The 18083-nt window shown below is 47.0% G+C and overlaps 1 protein-coding gene across 2 annotated transcripts in view; it reads left to right on the top strand.

The window, feature by feature from the left end:
- SAMD10 (sterile alpha motif domain containing 10) overlaps positions 1-16393 on the top strand; it is a 39153-nt gene extending 22760 nt beyond the window's left edge. The window contains exons 3-6 of one of the 2 annotated variants that reach the window (XR_005288638.2): positions 6369-6537; positions 12396-12536; positions 13034-13198; positions 13656-16393. Coding sequence is in view for 1 of the 2 variants with exons in the window: in XM_038369663.2 (XP_038225591.1) it covers positions 6369-6537; positions 12396-12536; positions 13656-13678 (333 nt within the window). In the remaining variant the exon portion in view is untranslated. The remainder of the gene's footprint in view (positions 1-6368; positions 6538-12395; positions 12537-13033; positions 13199-13655) is intronic. The other variant, XM_038369663.2, reaches the window with a different exon arrangement.
- The last annotated feature ends 1690 nt before the right edge of the window (positions 16394-18083 follow it).

The raw sequence follows: 18083 nt of genomic DNA, 5'->3' as shown, positions 1-18083 counted from the left end.
CTCAGAAAAGCTCAATCTCAACGAAGACTCAGAAGAGAAAGCTCCTCCTTTCAAGGAGATGAGGACACGCAAAGGAGGAGGTTCCCTGTACAGAATACAAACCAAACTGGAAGAAGGGTGTGGGGTGGATAAGATCCTGCTTATCTAGGAGCAGCAGAGCAGTTCTACTGTCCTTCTCCCAGCTGCCACCCCGACCCGCATGTCATCCAATGTGCTGTGACACATGGAGGGGCTGAGAAGTTAAATAACTCGTCCGAGGGCAGGTGGTAAGTGTGTAGCAGAGTCAAGAGCACAATCTTCATGCCCAGTTCCCTGCTCTAACTACTGGCCCACCCTTCCTCCCTAATCCCGTGGCTAATAAGAAACATTTAAAAAATTCAGCCCTGGGCCATATGGGCAGTGACTGGGACCTGGGATCATTGGTGGAAGCTGTTTCTGAGCACAGTTTGACTCAGTGCTTCTGTGCAGATAGGGGTCTTCTTATGGCCCCCAGCCCAGGTAGTTCCTGCAATGAGCTCTCCCAGAGCCCCATTGCTGTACTTGTGGGCTGTGCCAGCCTCCAGCCAAGGCTATTATTACTTTTCTTTTCAGGAGCGCTAAAAAGTAACTGTGGAATTTGGTCTCCCAGGCCTATTTCCCCACCTAATTCGGCTGACTCCTGACAGGACGAGAACTCCTGCTGGCCAGAAACATTCTCCGTGAAGGATTGGAATAGTCAGCTCCCTGATATTGCTACTCGTGACATGTTATTTGCTTTGTACTGAGCTTAATCCAGGTTGCAATGACCTTGCAGTGCTGAAGTTTCTGTAAAAATCAAATGGGAAGAAGAAAACTTTACCAAAACTCCAGAGCCACCTGCAGGCTTCAGAACTTGGCCAGGGCAATGAAGACACATAATGTGCACCCAGGGCCAATGCTCCAGTCCCTGATGGGACATTCTGGTCTGCATGACATAGTGCTGTTCAGAATCAGAGTGCATGGGCCCGCTGCAGGAGGCAGCTTCTTCGGTGGGAGAGGGGAGACCATTCCCCAGGTGGGTGAAGGCGAAGGCAGGAATTCAGTGCCACAGGAACCCCAGTGAGGAACATATTTGTGACACAGGCTGGGAGGCAAGTTTAACCTTATCACCTTGCCACCAGGATGAGTTTGAATCTTGGACTTTGTTTGCTGTCGAGAGCCCACTACAATCAATGAAAGCGGAGATGTGCCACATTCCTCTGGCTGCACTGAAGCCATTGACAAGCCAGGTTCTACTGAATGTTGGCTGGAACACCATGAGAGTAAGGCCCAAAACTACCTGGGATTCTGGGTAAGGGAAGGGATGTGCCTTTCTGTCCCCCCATGGGGCTCTACAGTCTGACTGCTTTTCAACGAGGCCTCTTCCCATATTGACCACTAAGAGAAAAGCTTCAAGCAAGGTTGACAATGACTAAGGCTGGCAGGTAGGCCTTTGCTCTGGCATGGCACTAAGGGTCACTGAGTGCTGAGCCCCATGTTTCTCCATAAGGAATCCCACTTAACAGCTGAGGAAAGCAAGGCACACAGAGGATGAAAGACAAACACCTGTCAGGGATTGTCTAGACAATACTTAGTCCTGCTATGAGTGCAGGGGACTGGACTAGATGACCTCTCAAGGTCCTGCCACTCCTATGATTCTGTGACTTGCCCAGGGTGGCATGGCCGTGCCCAGATTCCAATCCAGGCTCCTGGCCTCATGCTTTTAACCACTAGACATGCAGCCTGTAAATGGAGGGAGAGAAAGTGGATGCTCTACGGTTCTCTGCCTCCTAATGCAGGGAGTTTATTGATAAAGGGTTTCTGTGGGGATATTTATGGGATCCATGACTGGGGCAGAGGGAGAATGGTCCCCTGGAGTCCCTGTTTTGGGGGGTTTCCAGTTGTTAGCAGCCTGACTACAGAAAAACTCTTCTCACCAGCAAGCCGGCAGGTCCACCAGGACCAGAGGAGCCTTTGCTGAATCTCAAGCTGTTCTTGTACTCTTTCCATCCTCTTTAGAACAACAGGGTCCAGGTGTAAGTGATGTCATTGCACCAGTCCAGGCCATGTGCTCCCAGCACCATCAACAGGGTTTTTGCGTTTTGCTGGCGGTAACTTGCTGGTGCCTGGTTGACTACCATGGACCCTAGACAAGTCTATTAGCCCACTCATTTGCAGGAGCTATGAGCTGCAGATGCAGTTCCAGCCCCTTTCTTTCTGTTGCATAATGTGCAATGCATCCGTCCCTTCACCTCCTATTATTGGCGGCTGCTTCTTTCCACACTGAGCAGTTTAAATCAGACCAGTCCCTGCAATCTGTGAGGGTGGCCCCCTTGCTCTGGAGAGACAAGCAAGGAGCTAGTCGCATGTTCCCTCACTCTGACTCTTTGTGAGTGTCCGAAGCCTGGGATGACTTCATTCCCAGTGCAAGTGGGATAAAGAATTTGGGGATGAGATGGAGACAGAGATTCTTGAAGCCAAGGGGGGACAGCAAGGGCCGGATGCAAAGGACGGTGGGCTGCAGCTTCCGTACCCATCTCATGAGTATTGCAAAGCACATTTTATGGGGCGGGAGGGGGTTTCTAGGCAGCTTTAATGTCTCAAATGTTGGGCTTAAATTCTGGGAGGACCATCCATGGAGCGGGCTGTGAAATGTCACTCGAACTCCCCATTTGAATCCCTTGGCAGTATTTGGACCTCCCAGTCCGGTGCTGGGTATGTACACTGAAACCGCGGGGCTGAGCACCGAGGGGGGGCGAGTCCCAGCCTGTTGTTATTGTTTCCAGGTCACACGTGGTGCTGCACACTCAGCCCTGCTGCTTTAGGACAGCACTGGGGAGTCTTGCGCCATGGCTTTGGGAGCCAGACCCTCTCTCAGAGCAGGGGTGAGTGCGAGGGCTCCTGGAGGTCTTGCTACCTGCTGGGTGGAGCTGCGCTCTGCTGAAAAGTTTATGGAAAATACATAAGAGAGAATCTTTCCTGCATCGGGGATGAGCCAACCTCTAATTGCCAGGGCAGGGAAGTGATTTCCCCATGAGCAAGCGGCCCCCATTGATGGGGTTTACACCTTTCTCTGATTCATCTGGCACTGGCAGCTCTCAGAGATGGGATGTCAAATTCGGTGCATGACTGCTTTGCTCTGGCAATTCCTACGGGGACAGCAAGGCACAAGCACTGCTGGTAAATGCCCTGGCTTGCTCAGTGGGGCACATAAGCATTCAGGTCCCCTTTGGTCAGGGCTAACGTCTTGTGATTTGGAGATTAACCCTGTCCCCTAAATGATCCTGCCACTACAGTAACCCTGCACCACTGTTCTTCCTCCCCACTGGACCTAGGGAACACAGTGGAGAGGGGGGCTGATTTTGCAGCTGATCCCTTGGGTGGGTGCAGAAGGTCCTGGATGAGCCCTGTAACAGCTAGACCTGGGAGCTCATTGCTATTTGACTTTGGATGCAACCCCCCCAGGAAGGGAGCTGAGGAAGGAGCTATCATCTCCTAGTACTATGTGTGACTGAGGCTTTCAGGGCAGGTGGAGGCAGAGGGAAGGAATAAGCAAGTGCTTTCTGGCCTGTGCATTAGTGCGTAACGGCCCTGAGCATTCGTTGTAATTGGATTCCTAACTAGCAAAGTCACGGCTGGCTGGGGCATCTTCACAGAACAGTTCCCGGGAACGTCACATACACTCTTCTGCAAAAGGGAAGGAAATAGCCCGTGACAGGCCCTCCTTCCGTCCCCCACCCCCCCGTCAAGCCCCCGTCACAGTGATGAAACGGGAATTCAAAAAGGTGGAGTTCTCCTGTTTATCCAGGGGAAGATGCAGCAGCCATGCCGGCATTAAATCATACACAGCTGGGAGTGGGTGGTGTGACATCCTGGCACCTCCTTATTCACCATTGTCAGGGAATTAGGATATGTTTTGTATGAAGTATGCCTTGTGATGTATCATTCTCAAAGTCTTGTCTGCTGGACAGTAATATCTCATTGGATTGTATGTGTTATCCTCATATGTGAGGTTATGGAGTTTGGCTATGTGTGTGTTGCCGAAATATGTTGGAGGTTGAAAACCCCCACAAGCAGCCTTTCACGTACAACAATAAAAAGGCCAAACAATGTTAATGGCTTATAGAGGAAATGCACACAAGCACAAGGATTATCCCAGGAGCTGGGCACAATAGAAACCTCTCAAAGATAGCATTACCTAATGGGAACTGTCTGACCCAGATCACAGCAAAAAAGCTTTCCAGCAAGGGGAAGAAGATATAAAAAGGGAGAAATGACATTGTAATGGTACCTCACTCTCCCTACAACAACACACCTGGAAACACCTGAGGAACAAAGACTGAACTGGGGGAAGTGAGGTCCCAGGCTAAAGGGATTTCTAGTCTATGTATGAAAACCTAGGAAACCCAACTGACAAAGCAAAGGCAGCTTGTGCCTTAAGAATCTGCCAACCTGTTTATCACTCAGGGTGAAAATTTGCTAATTCATATCCTACCTATCTAGTATGTTAAACCCATACCATGTGGATTTGTTTATTTACTAGGTAATCTTCTTTGATCTGTTTGCTATCACTTAAAATCTATCCTTTTGTAGTTAATAAACTTATTTTGTGGTTTAATCCAAACCAGTTTGCATTTGACTAAGGTATCTGGGGAAAATCTCAGTTTGGTTACCAAAAGTGTGCATGGTCCTTCTTCACGTTGAGGGCGAGGCAGACCGGGTATTAAAGCAGATTTGGCCAGGTTTGACCAGGGCAGGATGGTATTGCTCTGGGGTCCTAGGCGGGGAAGCTGGTAGTTGGAGAGCCTGCATGTGACGGCAGCTGGGCGTGTCCCTACCTGTGTAAATGCTTGGAGGGCTTTGCAATTTGTCACAGCAGCACAATGTGAGAGGGAGCCCAGGCTGGTGGGCCAGAGGGCTCAGTAGTACACCAGTTCCAGGTAGCACCCCGGGGGAAACCCGTCACAGGTGGCTCAAGGACTGGAAATTGGAGAGATCGCCTTTAGGCCCTGGGTTGCTGGTTCTCATCCACCAGAGGTCGATGTTGATGATAAACTGTTTGCAGCCTGTGTCAGGAGTTGGGCGGGTCTCAGCCCCATCCTCTCTGGACAGGTGCCTCCCCCAAACAATCCTCACCACTGATACTGATTGACAGCCTGCAGGGGAAGGTGCTGGGACTGGTGGATATGGAGGGAAGAGAGATGACAGAGTTATTTGTTTGGGGGAGGTCAGAGTATTGGCTTGATAGGCTTTCTGGGGCCCAGGTTGCAGTTACTCTTGGGAGCCTGCCTGCGCTGTTCTCTCCTGTCAGAGGCTCTTGTGCAAGAAATGCACTGGCGAAAGAACCTCCGTGATTATGGGTGCAAATCGGACGAGTGCACCTCCGAGGGCTAACGAGGCTGAGTCACGCCTCACTCGCCACGTGCAGGTGCATTTACCCTGTTTGCCCATGCAGTTCCGAGCACTTTGCTGGTGTGCTCTTGCAAAGACTTTTTTTTAAATATAGGTGCAGCGGGGCCTTAACTGTTTGAAAAGCAGTGGTAAGTTGTGAAGGTGCTTACTGGCGAGCAGCTGAGCACAGGTGCTATCTGCCTGTGCTCTGAACGAAGACATGCATTGTTTGCATTGCTCCTGGCAGTACCTCTCAATCAGGGCAGTACCATGAGTGACAATGCTTCTGAGACAAATGTTGCTGTATCACATGCTGTATTGTTAGTATTAGTCTGTATGTAGGCAACGTAGGAGCCCTGCTCTGCACCCCGTTGTGCTAGCCACGGTGCATACAAAGAGGGAAAGATGGTCCCTGTCCCAGACAGCTTACAACCTAAACACAGGATGAGGTAATGGGTGGAGAGAGCAGATGTGGGAAGGACAGACTGACAGAGAAATTATCCTGATTAGTACAGTAAGCAGCAGTCATAGCATGCCTATGCAATGCAGCATCCTTCCTGAATGCCTGCTTTCTGCTAAAGACAGGACAATGCAGGAGTAGAATATGCAGCTGGGGTGTGGTCAACAGGCTTGCCATGGATCTGAGTTCTCCTCTCTCCCTTCTGCAGTTGGTTTGTTAGCTTCTGTCCAGGCATGGTTTCCTACAACTCAGCTGTGGCTGCTTCTGGACACGCCAATAAGAAAAAGACCTTTAGGAGGGTTAGGATGATCTTACAAATCTTATCTTGGGCACTGTTATGCAGGCATTCCTGCTACCGACAATGGGGTTCTCCCTTCCAGACTATCCAAGCACCTCTCTTCTCCAGAGATGTTTCAGCCTGGCCTCTGTTCATCCCATGGCTGAGTTTTTTCTTCCTGGTGGTACTGAAGTCCACTAACACCCTCCCCTTTCTCTGTTTCCTGCTTCCAAATCTCTGTAGGGTCGTCCCTGTGATCACTATGGCATTTACCATACCAGCCCCACGCTAGGCAGCCTTACCAAGCCGGTGGTGTTATGGACCCAACAGGATGTGTGCAGATGGCTAAAGAAACACTGTCCCCATAACTATCTCATCTATGTGGAGGCCTTTTCCCATCACGCTATCACAGGTACAGTAGATGCTCCCTCTCCAGCTGGTACTAATTGAAAAATGCTGATGATGAGTAAAGACTTTCGGTGGTTGTTGCGTACAGGTGGTTTGGTTTATTAACAGAACTAGCCGAATTTGATTCACGTTTCCCCAGCACCTCTCCCTCAAGACAGCTCAGTCCTCACCTGTAGCTAACACCACACTCAGAGCTAGAAGGGAGCCTTCAGCCAAACCCCTAGATCCAAATACCATTTCAGGGCCCAGGGGTTTGGAATCAACCCCCAGATCTGAACTCTGCACGAGACTCCTACCTCTATGAATCAAGCCAGAGTCATGCCTCTTTAGGGTAGGGTGCTGGGCCCAGCTCTGATCTGTCTGCACCCAGAGCCCAGGCCATTTAAAACCCTAGCTTACACTGCAGGGGGAATGTCTTGTGACAGGCAAAGTTGGTCTTTGGGTCCCATGAGGGCTTTGCCATCCCTGATTTAAAGGGGAATTTCAGCTACTTTTCTTTATTTAAGTAAGTTTCTCTTCCATTTCCCTGCTCAGGCAGCCATGGGGAGCATGAGGAGAGGCAGCAGCAAAAACTGCTTCACACTCCCATCCCGGAATGCTAAGACCGGCTCTAATGAGTTTCTTCATGGCCCTCTGCTAACCAACACCTGGGAGGAGCTCCTTAGCCACAATCTCTTTAAGCTGACAGGTTCTGAGAAGGGCTAGGGGATGTCACAGCAGTCTTTTAAAATAAACTGTAAGGTGAGATCTTATGTTCAAGTATCGGTCTAGGCACCTGAAGGTGACGTAGTGAAAGACAGATCTTCCATTGTTGTTTGCAGTGTAGCTGTAGTCGTGTTGATCCCAGGATATCAGAGAGACAAGATGGGTGAGGGAATATCTTTTATTGGACCAACTTCTGTTGGAGAAAGAGACAAGCTTTCGAGCTCCACAGAGCATTTCTTCAGGTCTGGGAAAGGTGCACACTCCATATCTGATCTCCGTCCTCATCCTCAAAGGAAACCTGCACAACACCTTCAAAAGACGAGCCTGGGAGCTTACATTCATAACTGTGCTAGACATTAAAAATCATGGACTCCATAACAGACACTGGATTTATGGCTCATTATAACAATCTGTAGCACACTAACCCTCCTTTGTCCTACAACTGCAGAGGTGTTAGCTGCCCACTTCACCTTGAATGGTCTCTTGCAACATGTGTCAACTTCTTAAGTTTAACAATCTGTTCCACTGTGACCCTCTGAGTACCTTTCCCAGACCTGAAGAATTGCTCTGTGTAAGATCAAAAGCTTGCCTTTTCAATCAACGGAAGTCAGTCCAATAAAAGCTATCACCTCCCCCACCTTGTTTCTTTAATAAAAAAGAGTCCGGACTTACTATTTTAACAGCACAATTTAACCATTTCCAGTTTCTTTCTCAGTTCAGAATTTAGGCGGCTGTGGGTTTTGTGTGAAAAGAGGAAATGGGTGAACAGAAGGCTGTCCTCTTTAGAATCCAGTCACTCCAGAGTGTGAGTAGCTAGGTTCTCCACTGTTGTATCTGAGCACCTTGTAATCAGTCACAGATTTTTATCCCCCACAGCACCCCTGAGAGGTAGGAAAATATTAATCCCATTCTATAGAAGTGGAACTGAGGCTAGGTTCAATTAAATGACTGGCCCAAGAGTCAGGCATTGGACCCAGGTCCTCTGAGTCCTTATCTTGTTCCCTAGTTACTAGTCCATTCTTCCTATCTGCCTTGCTGTTTGTTGGTCTGCTCAATGCAACAAGTAGACTCATCTCATGTAATATTAATAAGGAGCCTGATGTGACCAAAAAAAATGGAAGTGACTGGAAAAGTCAGTAGAAAAGCAGAGATGATTGAGGATTAAATATTAAACAAATTTCCTGTTCCTCATAATATCAATTTCCTACCTCATCATTTGTTGCTGATTGCATTGCATGCCGAAAGCTGCAGAGTTAGACATGGCAACTTGTTCACCTTTTCATTCTGCAGCAGCCAAGGAAGAGGCTGAAAATGCCATCAAAAGCCTTTAACCCAATGATATACCAGACACTAGGCCCTCCGCACCTCAAATATGAGCAAAACGTGGAACTAAAGCTAAGGAACATTTTGCAGAATGTACATAATGTGTGAATGGGACATTTTGCTCTGTTCTGTATATTCAAATTCAGTTTACTGTAGGTTTAGGTTGAGTTCAGATGCATCTATCAGGCAAATCGTGCCTAGATGGTATGTTAGAAATCAACAGTTGCAAAATCTCATAAGCTGTTCTTGCAAGAACGTTGACACAAACTATCGACTATCATAAGATCAGCTGGATAAAAATCTTAACAAATTGTTTTTTGCAAACAATTGCAAAATGTCTAAGTTGTTTCTGTTTTGCAGCATTTTTTTCATTGTCTGGGATTTTTAAAATGTATTTTGTTTTGGTTTTGTAAAACATTTTAATCTATTTTCATCAAAACCAGTTTTCAATACATAAAAATATTTGGATAATGCTTTTATAAAGTGTTATGAAAAATTTTGCAAAAGAAGACAAGCTTATAAAAGTCACCAGCTTTTTGAGAATTTCTTTGTTTTCTAAAAAGGGCCATTTTTTTGTTTTAAGAAAAATAAATGAAGCCAGCTCTGCTGATATCCTGATATTTTGCCCATCTCAGAAGATGTAAATCTAGTGAGATTAGCAGCTAGTGAGATCAGCAGTAGTAAGACTTCCACCATCTTCAGCAAAAATCTCATCAGCGACTGTTCTCGCAAGATTTTGCTACATCCAAACAGAAACCAGAAAATACCAGAGACCTCTCCCAGTTCTGATCCAACCTAAAACCAAAGCCCTAAGCAGTGGGTTAATATGTGAGGATCCACCCGCTTCTCTCTCAAACTCTCAAAGGCTTCAGATCTGAGATTCTGCTACTGTCCTATGTCCCACACACACATACTATAGACAAAGTTCTGCCCTGGAATGCGTACACATGAATCCCTTTCATTTCAATGGATGGTTACATTAGCATTACCAAAGGAGGACTCTAATCAGCTGATGAAGGTTCTAGCCAAGCTGTCACTGGGAATAACCACAAAGTCCAGGGCTCATTAGTTTGTTACAGAAAGGTAGTCAACACCAGCTCTTTCCCTGCTCCAGAAATAACAACAAAGAAAAGCAATAACCTTGTTCAAGAAGTTTCGTTATAGTAAATACCTGCCGTTCTCAAGCGGTTAAAGGGTCTTTGCTCATATTGCACAATCTACCCACATTATGCAGGTATTGGTATCACTGCACATCTGGCCAGGTGTTATTGCTTTCATATGTATTTAATATCTAGGTACCTGATATGGTCACATAAATTACACTTTTTTCAGGTGTTAGACTGCAGCAGAGTATCCTAAAATAGTAAATCAGGGGCTGTTTGATCTGAAGAACAAAGGGATGTTTGTAGAAGAACATCAAGCAAGACAGTAAGCAAAGCTGCAGAATTAATATTTTAAAGTTTTCAATTAGCTAGCTGGGTGCTGGTAGTCAAAGTAGTGTCCGCTCCATGGGTGTGTCTCTCTGAGAGGAGACCCAGAAAATGAATCAAGTCCCCACAAAGCAAACATAATTGACTCAGTTCCCACCTTTTTTTCCTCCCTCTCCACCTTGCACAGAATCACTAGTCTGCAGCCTGCTTTGTAAGGCAGAGATGGATAATGCAATGCTTTGCCAGGAGAAGGCAGCGAGTGAGATGGGAAGCTGTATGCCTTTGTCTCATGCCCTAGAGGAATGATACAGCTCTAATGTAATAGCTCACCCAAGTCCTTGCATCGGAAATAAAGGAAGTATTAGCGAATGTACTCTGGGAGGCAGGGACAAAAGCTGGCTGTAAAACCCCTCTTCTGATAGCCCCTGGACTGGAGGAGAATGGCTATGACTAAAAGCGCTGATGGGAACGTTAATGTGTTCCGATGGGTACTTCTAATTTAACTCCTCACGTTGCCAGTATACCAAAGAAGAGCGGAGCCGGGGCATTCCAAACAATATGTCCTGATGCAGGAGATGGAGCTGACAAATAGAAAGCTCCTGCCTTTAGGGATTACGTGATCTGAGGGACAAGCACTTGACCCAAACTTCAGGATTAGGGCTCCCACCATGCCACTGTCTGATTGGCGTTACTGGAGAGTTGTCCTTTTCAGGAATGCCAGAGGATGGTGAAGGGTGCCCAGTGACTGTTAGGTTCTGTTTGATTTAGCCCAGCCCTTAGGTTCTGTTTGATTTAGCCCGGTCCTTAACAAGCAGGGTGAGTGACTAGATCTTTTGCTGAGGCAGAAGATGGTCCTAGCTTTGTGTGAGTACTCATGCAGCCCTTGCAACTGTGTCGTGGGAGAGCCCCATGGGTTATCCTCTAGGGCAGGCTCACTGAACCCACAAATGGAATGTTTACACTGAGTGGCGGTGCACACTGACAGTTGTGCATTCAACAGTAAACCCCCTGCTGGGAACAAGCATGCCAACATGGCTTTATTTGCAGAAAAACACCTCCCCCCGTTCCTGATTTTACTTTCCATGACCACTTGGAATGGGCCCCAGGTACAGCCCAGGCTCCTGTACTCCTTGCACGGGGCTCTGAGCAATAGAGCACTTACTGCCGGCCACAGAAGTCATTTTGATAGAGACATAAATCTTGTCAGTGCCGGACTGAGACTCTCCCCATGAAGGGAGCTGGGGAGAGTCATCAATATACAATTCAATTTACTAACAGTCTTACTGGAGCTGCATTACGATTCAGCCTAAGAACGTGATAAGGCAGCAGCAAACACTACATGTGTGCATCTCTGGTATAATTCTTTTGTATTGTAGGGTTGCTATTGAGGCTGTTGCATTGCTGTGTTAGGTGATCACTGCTGGAGGGGGCTGCATTTGTCACCATTTCTTCCCCTCCGCCCTTCCCTTCTTGTCTTTCTGATGAACAGAATTCAGGTTCTTATTTGTTCTGCATTTGGGGGATGAATTTTCAACATGCCCTTCCCCATTAGCAGATACAAATGCCAGGTTATGCATGTGGATGTTTGATGTTTGCAGCTTGATCCTGTGGCCATTACTCATGGGGCACTTCTGAAGCCTGTTTGGGTACCTGGCCTCACTGTGCTAGGACCCTTCCTGATGGCTGCCTGTTGGAAGCATGCACCTTTTGACCCAAGCGGTTAGCCAAAAATTCAAGGTCTTGTGGGCTGTTCCAGTTAGGAGGAGAAATTGGTGATGGAGTCAGGTGATTCTCTGACGCAGTCCTGTTGATTTGCATAGAATGTACAAAGTCCTGTTTCCCTAAACGCAGCAGGAATCAAATAACAAGAGATGGTGTCTTTTTTCTGAGCCCCTTTTCCAGCCACCGCTTAGCCCAAAAGCTCTCTCTTAGCTTTTCTCAGGGCCATGTTGTCAGTGCTTTTTCTGACAGCATCCTTGGCTTTCTGCTGCTTCTCACCCTGTTTCTCTGGTCTATTTCCTGTTTCTCTGAGACACCCAGACACCCACAGTTCCACCAATCAATGCCCCAGCCCCTGTGTTTGCCATGACAGTTCACAGGGAAACCCCTTGGGCCTCACACTTCAATTTTTACTCAAGCCTTGCCAGATGCCTGTTTTGGGTGGTAGCTCCTATTGCTCAGCTATCTGGTTATAGGAAGGAGTTTAGTGGCTTCTTTACATCCATCCTGGCAGCTGCTACACCCACCAACTCCAACAATGGTTACCCCGGCACCTGCCTATGGAATCTGGCCGGTGTTCCCAGCGCCTGGCTTTCCTAAGCACTCCCCATTTCACCGCTGATGCGAGTCAGAGCTGTCTTGCTCCATCACTCTGAATGAGCGCTGTCTCTCTCCTGTTTGGCAGGACGGGCACTGTTGCGGCTGAACGCAGAGAAGCTGCAGCGCATGGGCATTATTCACGAGTCTCAGCGGCAGGAGGTCCTCCAGCAAGTCCTGCAACTCCAGGTGCAGGAGGAGGTCCGGAACCTACAGCTGCTCAGCCAAGGTACATGAGAGGGCGAGGAGAGGCTGTGAAGCAGCGTCCTGAATCCTTTGGTGACTGCAGTGGTACATGCCTTGCTCTGCAGTCATTGGGTAAATGCCAACATTCTTGGGGCTTGAAAGGGGAAAAGGTTCAGATGGCTTGGGCTAGGTAATGGACTGTGGCATGTTTCGTCTGTAGGTCACCGGTTCAAATCCAGCCCAGGTCGGCTCTGACTGACAGTTGTTGTGGCCAATGGCTATGTGGTGGCCTGCATGCAATCGGTTTGATGATGTCAGTTCCCTGGGAATAGGTGACCTCCTCCCAAAAGCAACTCCCATTAAGTACTACATAGGATACCATGCATGAGAACCGTTCTTCTGTCCTTGGCTGTGTCACTACAGAACAGGGCTCAGCTACACTGTGGAGCTTCTGCTGTCTTGGAGATTTGCAGAGAGCATCAGTCAGCTCCTTCCGCTGACACAGGCAATGCCATTGTTCCTTTTGCAACACTGTCTTAGACCCAAGCCACAGCCGGGGACCCTTCATGGTGCCTTAGCCTGCTGTCCCAGGATTTCTCAAGGCTCAAGCCCAAAATGAGGACTGCAAGGGAATAGAGGAGGAAACTTGGAACAATACAGGACTGAATTCTCTGACGCTGCTTCCTTTAGGGCCATATTCCCGACGTAAGTCATAGCAAAGCTGAGTCTAAGCCAAGGGCCCCTTCCGTTAGCACTGAGGGACAGCTGGCTCTCTGGGGTGCAGCAGGGCATTTGTGGCAGTTGTAAAGATGCAGCGAAGTTCTCTGTACTTTGCAGTGGGCACGCTCTCTAAGGCCTGGTCTGCACTCAAAAATTAGGTTAGCCCAGCAACATCGCTCAGGGGTGTGAAAAATCATAGTTAAGCCGACCTAGCCCACAGTGTAGACGGGGCAGAAGAATTCTTCCGTTGATCTAGCTAGTGACTCTCAGGGGGTGGATTACCTACTCTGACAGGCTCTTGGCTTAGGTAGTGTCTACACTGAAGCACGATAGTGGTGCTGCTGTAGCCATTCCGTGGTAGAGTTTCAGGTGTAGACAAGCCATAAGCTATTGCACTGCAGGCTTGGCGTTCATCCTCTTCTCTCTTTCCTCCTTATTCCAGCTTCTTTTGGAAACGTCTTCTAACTGAGCCGTCTGTTCAGCAGATTGTTCCAACACTGTGAACCGAGCACCTCTGGGATGGACTGTGGACTACAGATATGAAAACCTGAATCGCATGCTTGGAATATAAAGAAACAGTTTCCAAACCACTCATGGGTCTTCTCTCCCTCCCTCTCTGTCTCTCTCTCTCACTCTCTCTTTTATTAATATTTTTCTGTGCAGAGATCAGACATTTTCTCCAGCAGACATGGCTGACAATTAGAGGCAAACTAGGAAAATGGTCACCAGGACATGTGACATGCTCCCCTCTGGGATCAGTCAATCACAGGGGGAAAGACGTCAAGATGAATGTGGTAGCCGGAGACAGTTCATTTTAAGGTCATTCTTAGGACTAATGACATGGTCATTCTTGGGACTAATCAAAACCATGCACCATGAAACCACATGTGCCCCAATGACATGCTTTAACCAGGAGGGCCTCTGGGTCCAGTGCAGGCTGCAGATGTCCCCAGACTCCGCTAGTGTTAATACCTCGGAGCTTACTGGGGAAGCTTTAGTTCTCTCTTCAGACTGGGCTGTCTTCCAGTGTCCTAGGAGATAACGTTAGCAGCAGCAAATAAGATGACTGGACAAGCCAGAAAAACTAACAGCAGAGCCAAGCCCCCGGAGATTGGCTTCGCTTTGTGATTAAAACAAGAGCTGAGTCACTGAAGCCAGAACGCTTACCCATAAAAGAGAAAATGCAGAATCCACACACTCAACGAGGTCACTGTGACCTCTGGGAAGCAACACCAGGAAATGTTCATTGGGCTGGCCTTGTCCTCATTTATGGGAATATGGAGGAACCATGATTAGTTGGTCTGCTTTGGCACCACCCACCTCTGTGACTGGTTTGTGCACTGCCGATGCAATCAGAGCTGAGGGAAAACAGGCAGTCCTCTTTGTAAAGCTCAGAAATGTTGGCTGAGGGAAACTATGCCGTGGCCAAAGGCCTTGCCCGACTGTTAGCCTACAAAACGGCAAGGTCCTAACAGTTCATGAAGCTCACACTGGCTGTATTTATAATGCTGTGGAGCCTCCGGGGTAGTTTGGTTCAACAGGATGTGGTGGCGGGACTGGGCAGGAGACTGGCCTAAGGGCTGAGAATCAAGGGTTCTTTGATGCAATATTCCATTGTTTTTGTGTCCTCTCATACCCTTCATTTACAGAACTCCTTATAAAACCTCCATGTTTGTTTATATTTTTTTCACCTGGTTCATTTGCATTTCGAGCTTTCGCCCAGGGTTCTGTTCTGAATTCTGATTCTCCACCGCACACAATAATCCAGGTCTGAAGCCTGAACTGCTGTCCAGGAGTATCCTGGCATTGCTGCTGCTTGCCCTGGCTCATGAAATGCAAATGCCTTTCTGGCCTTCGTGACATGATTAATACCAGCAACACTCCTTTACCATCACATCTGGCCCCCTCCTTGTACACCCCACCCTGATAAGGCAGGCATTGCTTCTGGAACAGTTGGCTGATGTATCACATTTCACAAACTAGCAGGCAGGTAAGAAACTGTGAAACAACCCCTGGAATTTTCATCTGCAATGTCTCTCTCTGGTATGTCTCAGACTTTCCATTCTTTTGTAACTTTCAGTAAATAGGGCAAACCTATGCACCCAGAAAGCAGTCAGAAGTGTCATCAGCCCTAAGTATCTGGGCTCAGGGCTTCTCCACCCACATTTGCTGTACACCCTCAAATTTCTCAGGCCAAAAACAAAAACCAAACAAGGCTCGTCTTATCTGCCCATTGTGTTATCTAGAGCTGGGCAAAACTATTTGCAGTGAACAATTTATCCTATGAATCTAGCTGTTTTTTCTGTTAACAGAGGAACAGGCTTTGCTTTTTTGTACGCATTTGCCCATTATTTGATATTACTCAGCAGGTGGTTTTGTAAACATTTCAGGTTACGCAGAGCAAGAACCAATAGTTGGAAGCAGAAGGTAGAAAAAATTCAAACTGGAAACAAGATGAAAAATGTTAATAGCAAGGGTAATTGACTTCTGAAACGGCTTACCAAGGGCTGTGGTAAGTTCTCTGTCTTTTGAAGTATTTAAATCAGAATTGGATGCCTTTCTAAACAAGAGGCTGTAGTTTAACCACAAGTTATTAAACTAGATGGGTGAAAATTTGTGGTCTGTGTTATGCAAGAGGGCAGACTGGATGACTGTAGTACAATAGCCTCTTCTAGTCTTCAAACATATGAATCAGTCAGAAACAATTACTTTGAGTATTCACATAGCAAGATCTGTGTGATTGGTCACTTATTTGTCACATGGTATTCTTGCTGCATCCTGATTGGATGATTCATGAGCAGGGATCCTAGTTTTTGGTGATTGAAAAACAAAACAAAATTCTCTGATCAAAAAAACCATAAAAATCCACATTTTTCTGCCATTAAAATGAAAAGTTGAACTTTAGCTTCCCTAGCCACAATATATAGAGCTATCAGTTAAACACAATATTTTATTGATATATTTACAATTTTTAAGCTGACAGGGCCGGGCCCTGCCCATTCTCCTGATTATCTGAATTTTTGATTATCCGATCTGGCTCCTGTCCCAATTAGATGAGATAATCGGGGTTCCACTGTTTATGTTTTTATTTGTTCACAAAATATAAAAACTAAAGATTCTCTGTAAAAATGCAAATTCCACGTTTTTCCATGGCAGATGGGTTTCTAGGATCCCTGCTCATGCGTAGCTTTCAAGCTGGTTGCGCAAACTCTCCTGATCCAAATGCTACGGAAAGTACTCCTTCATAGGCGTATCCACAATTACTCTTTCCACGAACATCCTTGGGAATGAAATAGGCTTGCACACATCATCCCACAAAGGGCTAAAATAAGGTGTGAGTACCTTCAAAGGAAATTTGTGGGATTTATACCTAGATAACGCTTATGCCTCATTCACCCAACTCTGGCCTTGTCTCTGTGCAAAGCAAACGGACTTGCACTTGGGCCCTGTTGACTCAATGCAATCAGAGTTTGCTAAGAGACTATTTTTTCTTTTAAACAGCCCAGCACAAAATACTCAGAACGTCTGCAGCTTAAAAATAGACTGGACCAGCCTGTTGACTCTGTAATGATGCAGAGGGCACCTATATGGATGACATCCAGAAAAGCAGCACACTCCAGAAGTGTCACTCAGGGGGGAGATGCAGGCAGGAGGGACTTACAACTGTCTCAGAGTGCCCCGTGTGATGGGCAGCGGTGGCTGTGGGCATCTCAAAAGAAAGACTTGGCCTTTTAATTTTTGACTGTTTAAAATCCAAAACAATTCCACAGAAATGCTGCAGAAAAGAGAATCAAGGAGCCTGTAATCTTTGCCCTGTGGGAGTGAGGGGTTTATGTTTGCTCATAGTTTAACAGTTCAGTACAGCTAACAACACATGGGAAATGAAAGGCTGCCAACTTGAGTGGAAGCTGCATTTCCAAAGTTAATGTGTTGTGGTAAGCAGAGTAGGAGCACCCAGTGCTACACCCACTGATTAAAACATCTGACAGTGCAGGCTGCTAGTTGGCAGGAAGCTGGGAGGGACATAATCCCCTGAGTGTCACTAAAGAGGAGAATGTGATGCATTGAAAATTGTGTTAAAATTATAAACAATCACTCTAAATTCTCAGGGGGCTTCCTGATCCTGCTTGCAGGCTAGGGGGCTCTGTAGGAAAGCGTGTGATCTGGATCTTCACTCTTCAAAGTCAGTCTGCAAAGAGCCAGGCTAGAGCAAGATGGGTTGAGTTGTGCCTTGCCATAGGGAGCAGCCTGCTTTGTCTCTTTCTGTTTTTGGTTCTTAGAATATCATAGAATATCAGGGTTAGAAGGGAACTCAGGAGATCATCTAGTCCAATCCTCTGCTCAAAGCAGGACCAATCCCATAAGAACATAAGAATGGCCTTACTGGGTCAGACCAAAGGTCCATCCAGCCCAGTATCCTGTCTGCCGACAGTGACCAATGCCAGGTGCCCCAGAGGGAGTGAACCTAACAGGTAATGATCAAGTGATCTCTCTCCTGCCATCCATCTCCACCCTCTGACAAACAGAGGCTAGGGACAACATTCCTTACCCATCCTGGCTAATAGCAATTAATGGACTTAACCTCCATGAATCCCCAACTAAATTATCCCAGCCAGGGCTTTGTCAAGCCTGATCTTAAAAACCCTAAGGAAGGAGATTCCACTACCTCCCTAGGTAACCCATTCCAGTGCTTCACCACCCTCCTAGTGAAAAAGTTTTTCCTAATATCCAACCTAAACCTCCCCACTGCAACTTGAGACCATTACTCTTGTGTGTTAGGTTCTGAAGTCTAAGAAATAAAGTAGTGTTCCATTGCAACCTTCCAGCAAGAGTATTTTATGTTTTTTATCTAATTTCTCTCTATGTATAT

This window comes from Dermochelys coriacea, chromosome 13 (assembly GCF_009764565.3).
Source record: "Dermochelys coriacea isolate rDerCor1 chromosome 13, rDerCor1.pri.v4, whole genome shotgun sequence".
NCBI lineage: Eukaryota > Metazoa > Chordata > Testudines > Dermochelyidae > Dermochelys > Dermochelys coriacea.
This window is presented reverse-complemented; position numbering and strand designations above follow the sequence as displayed.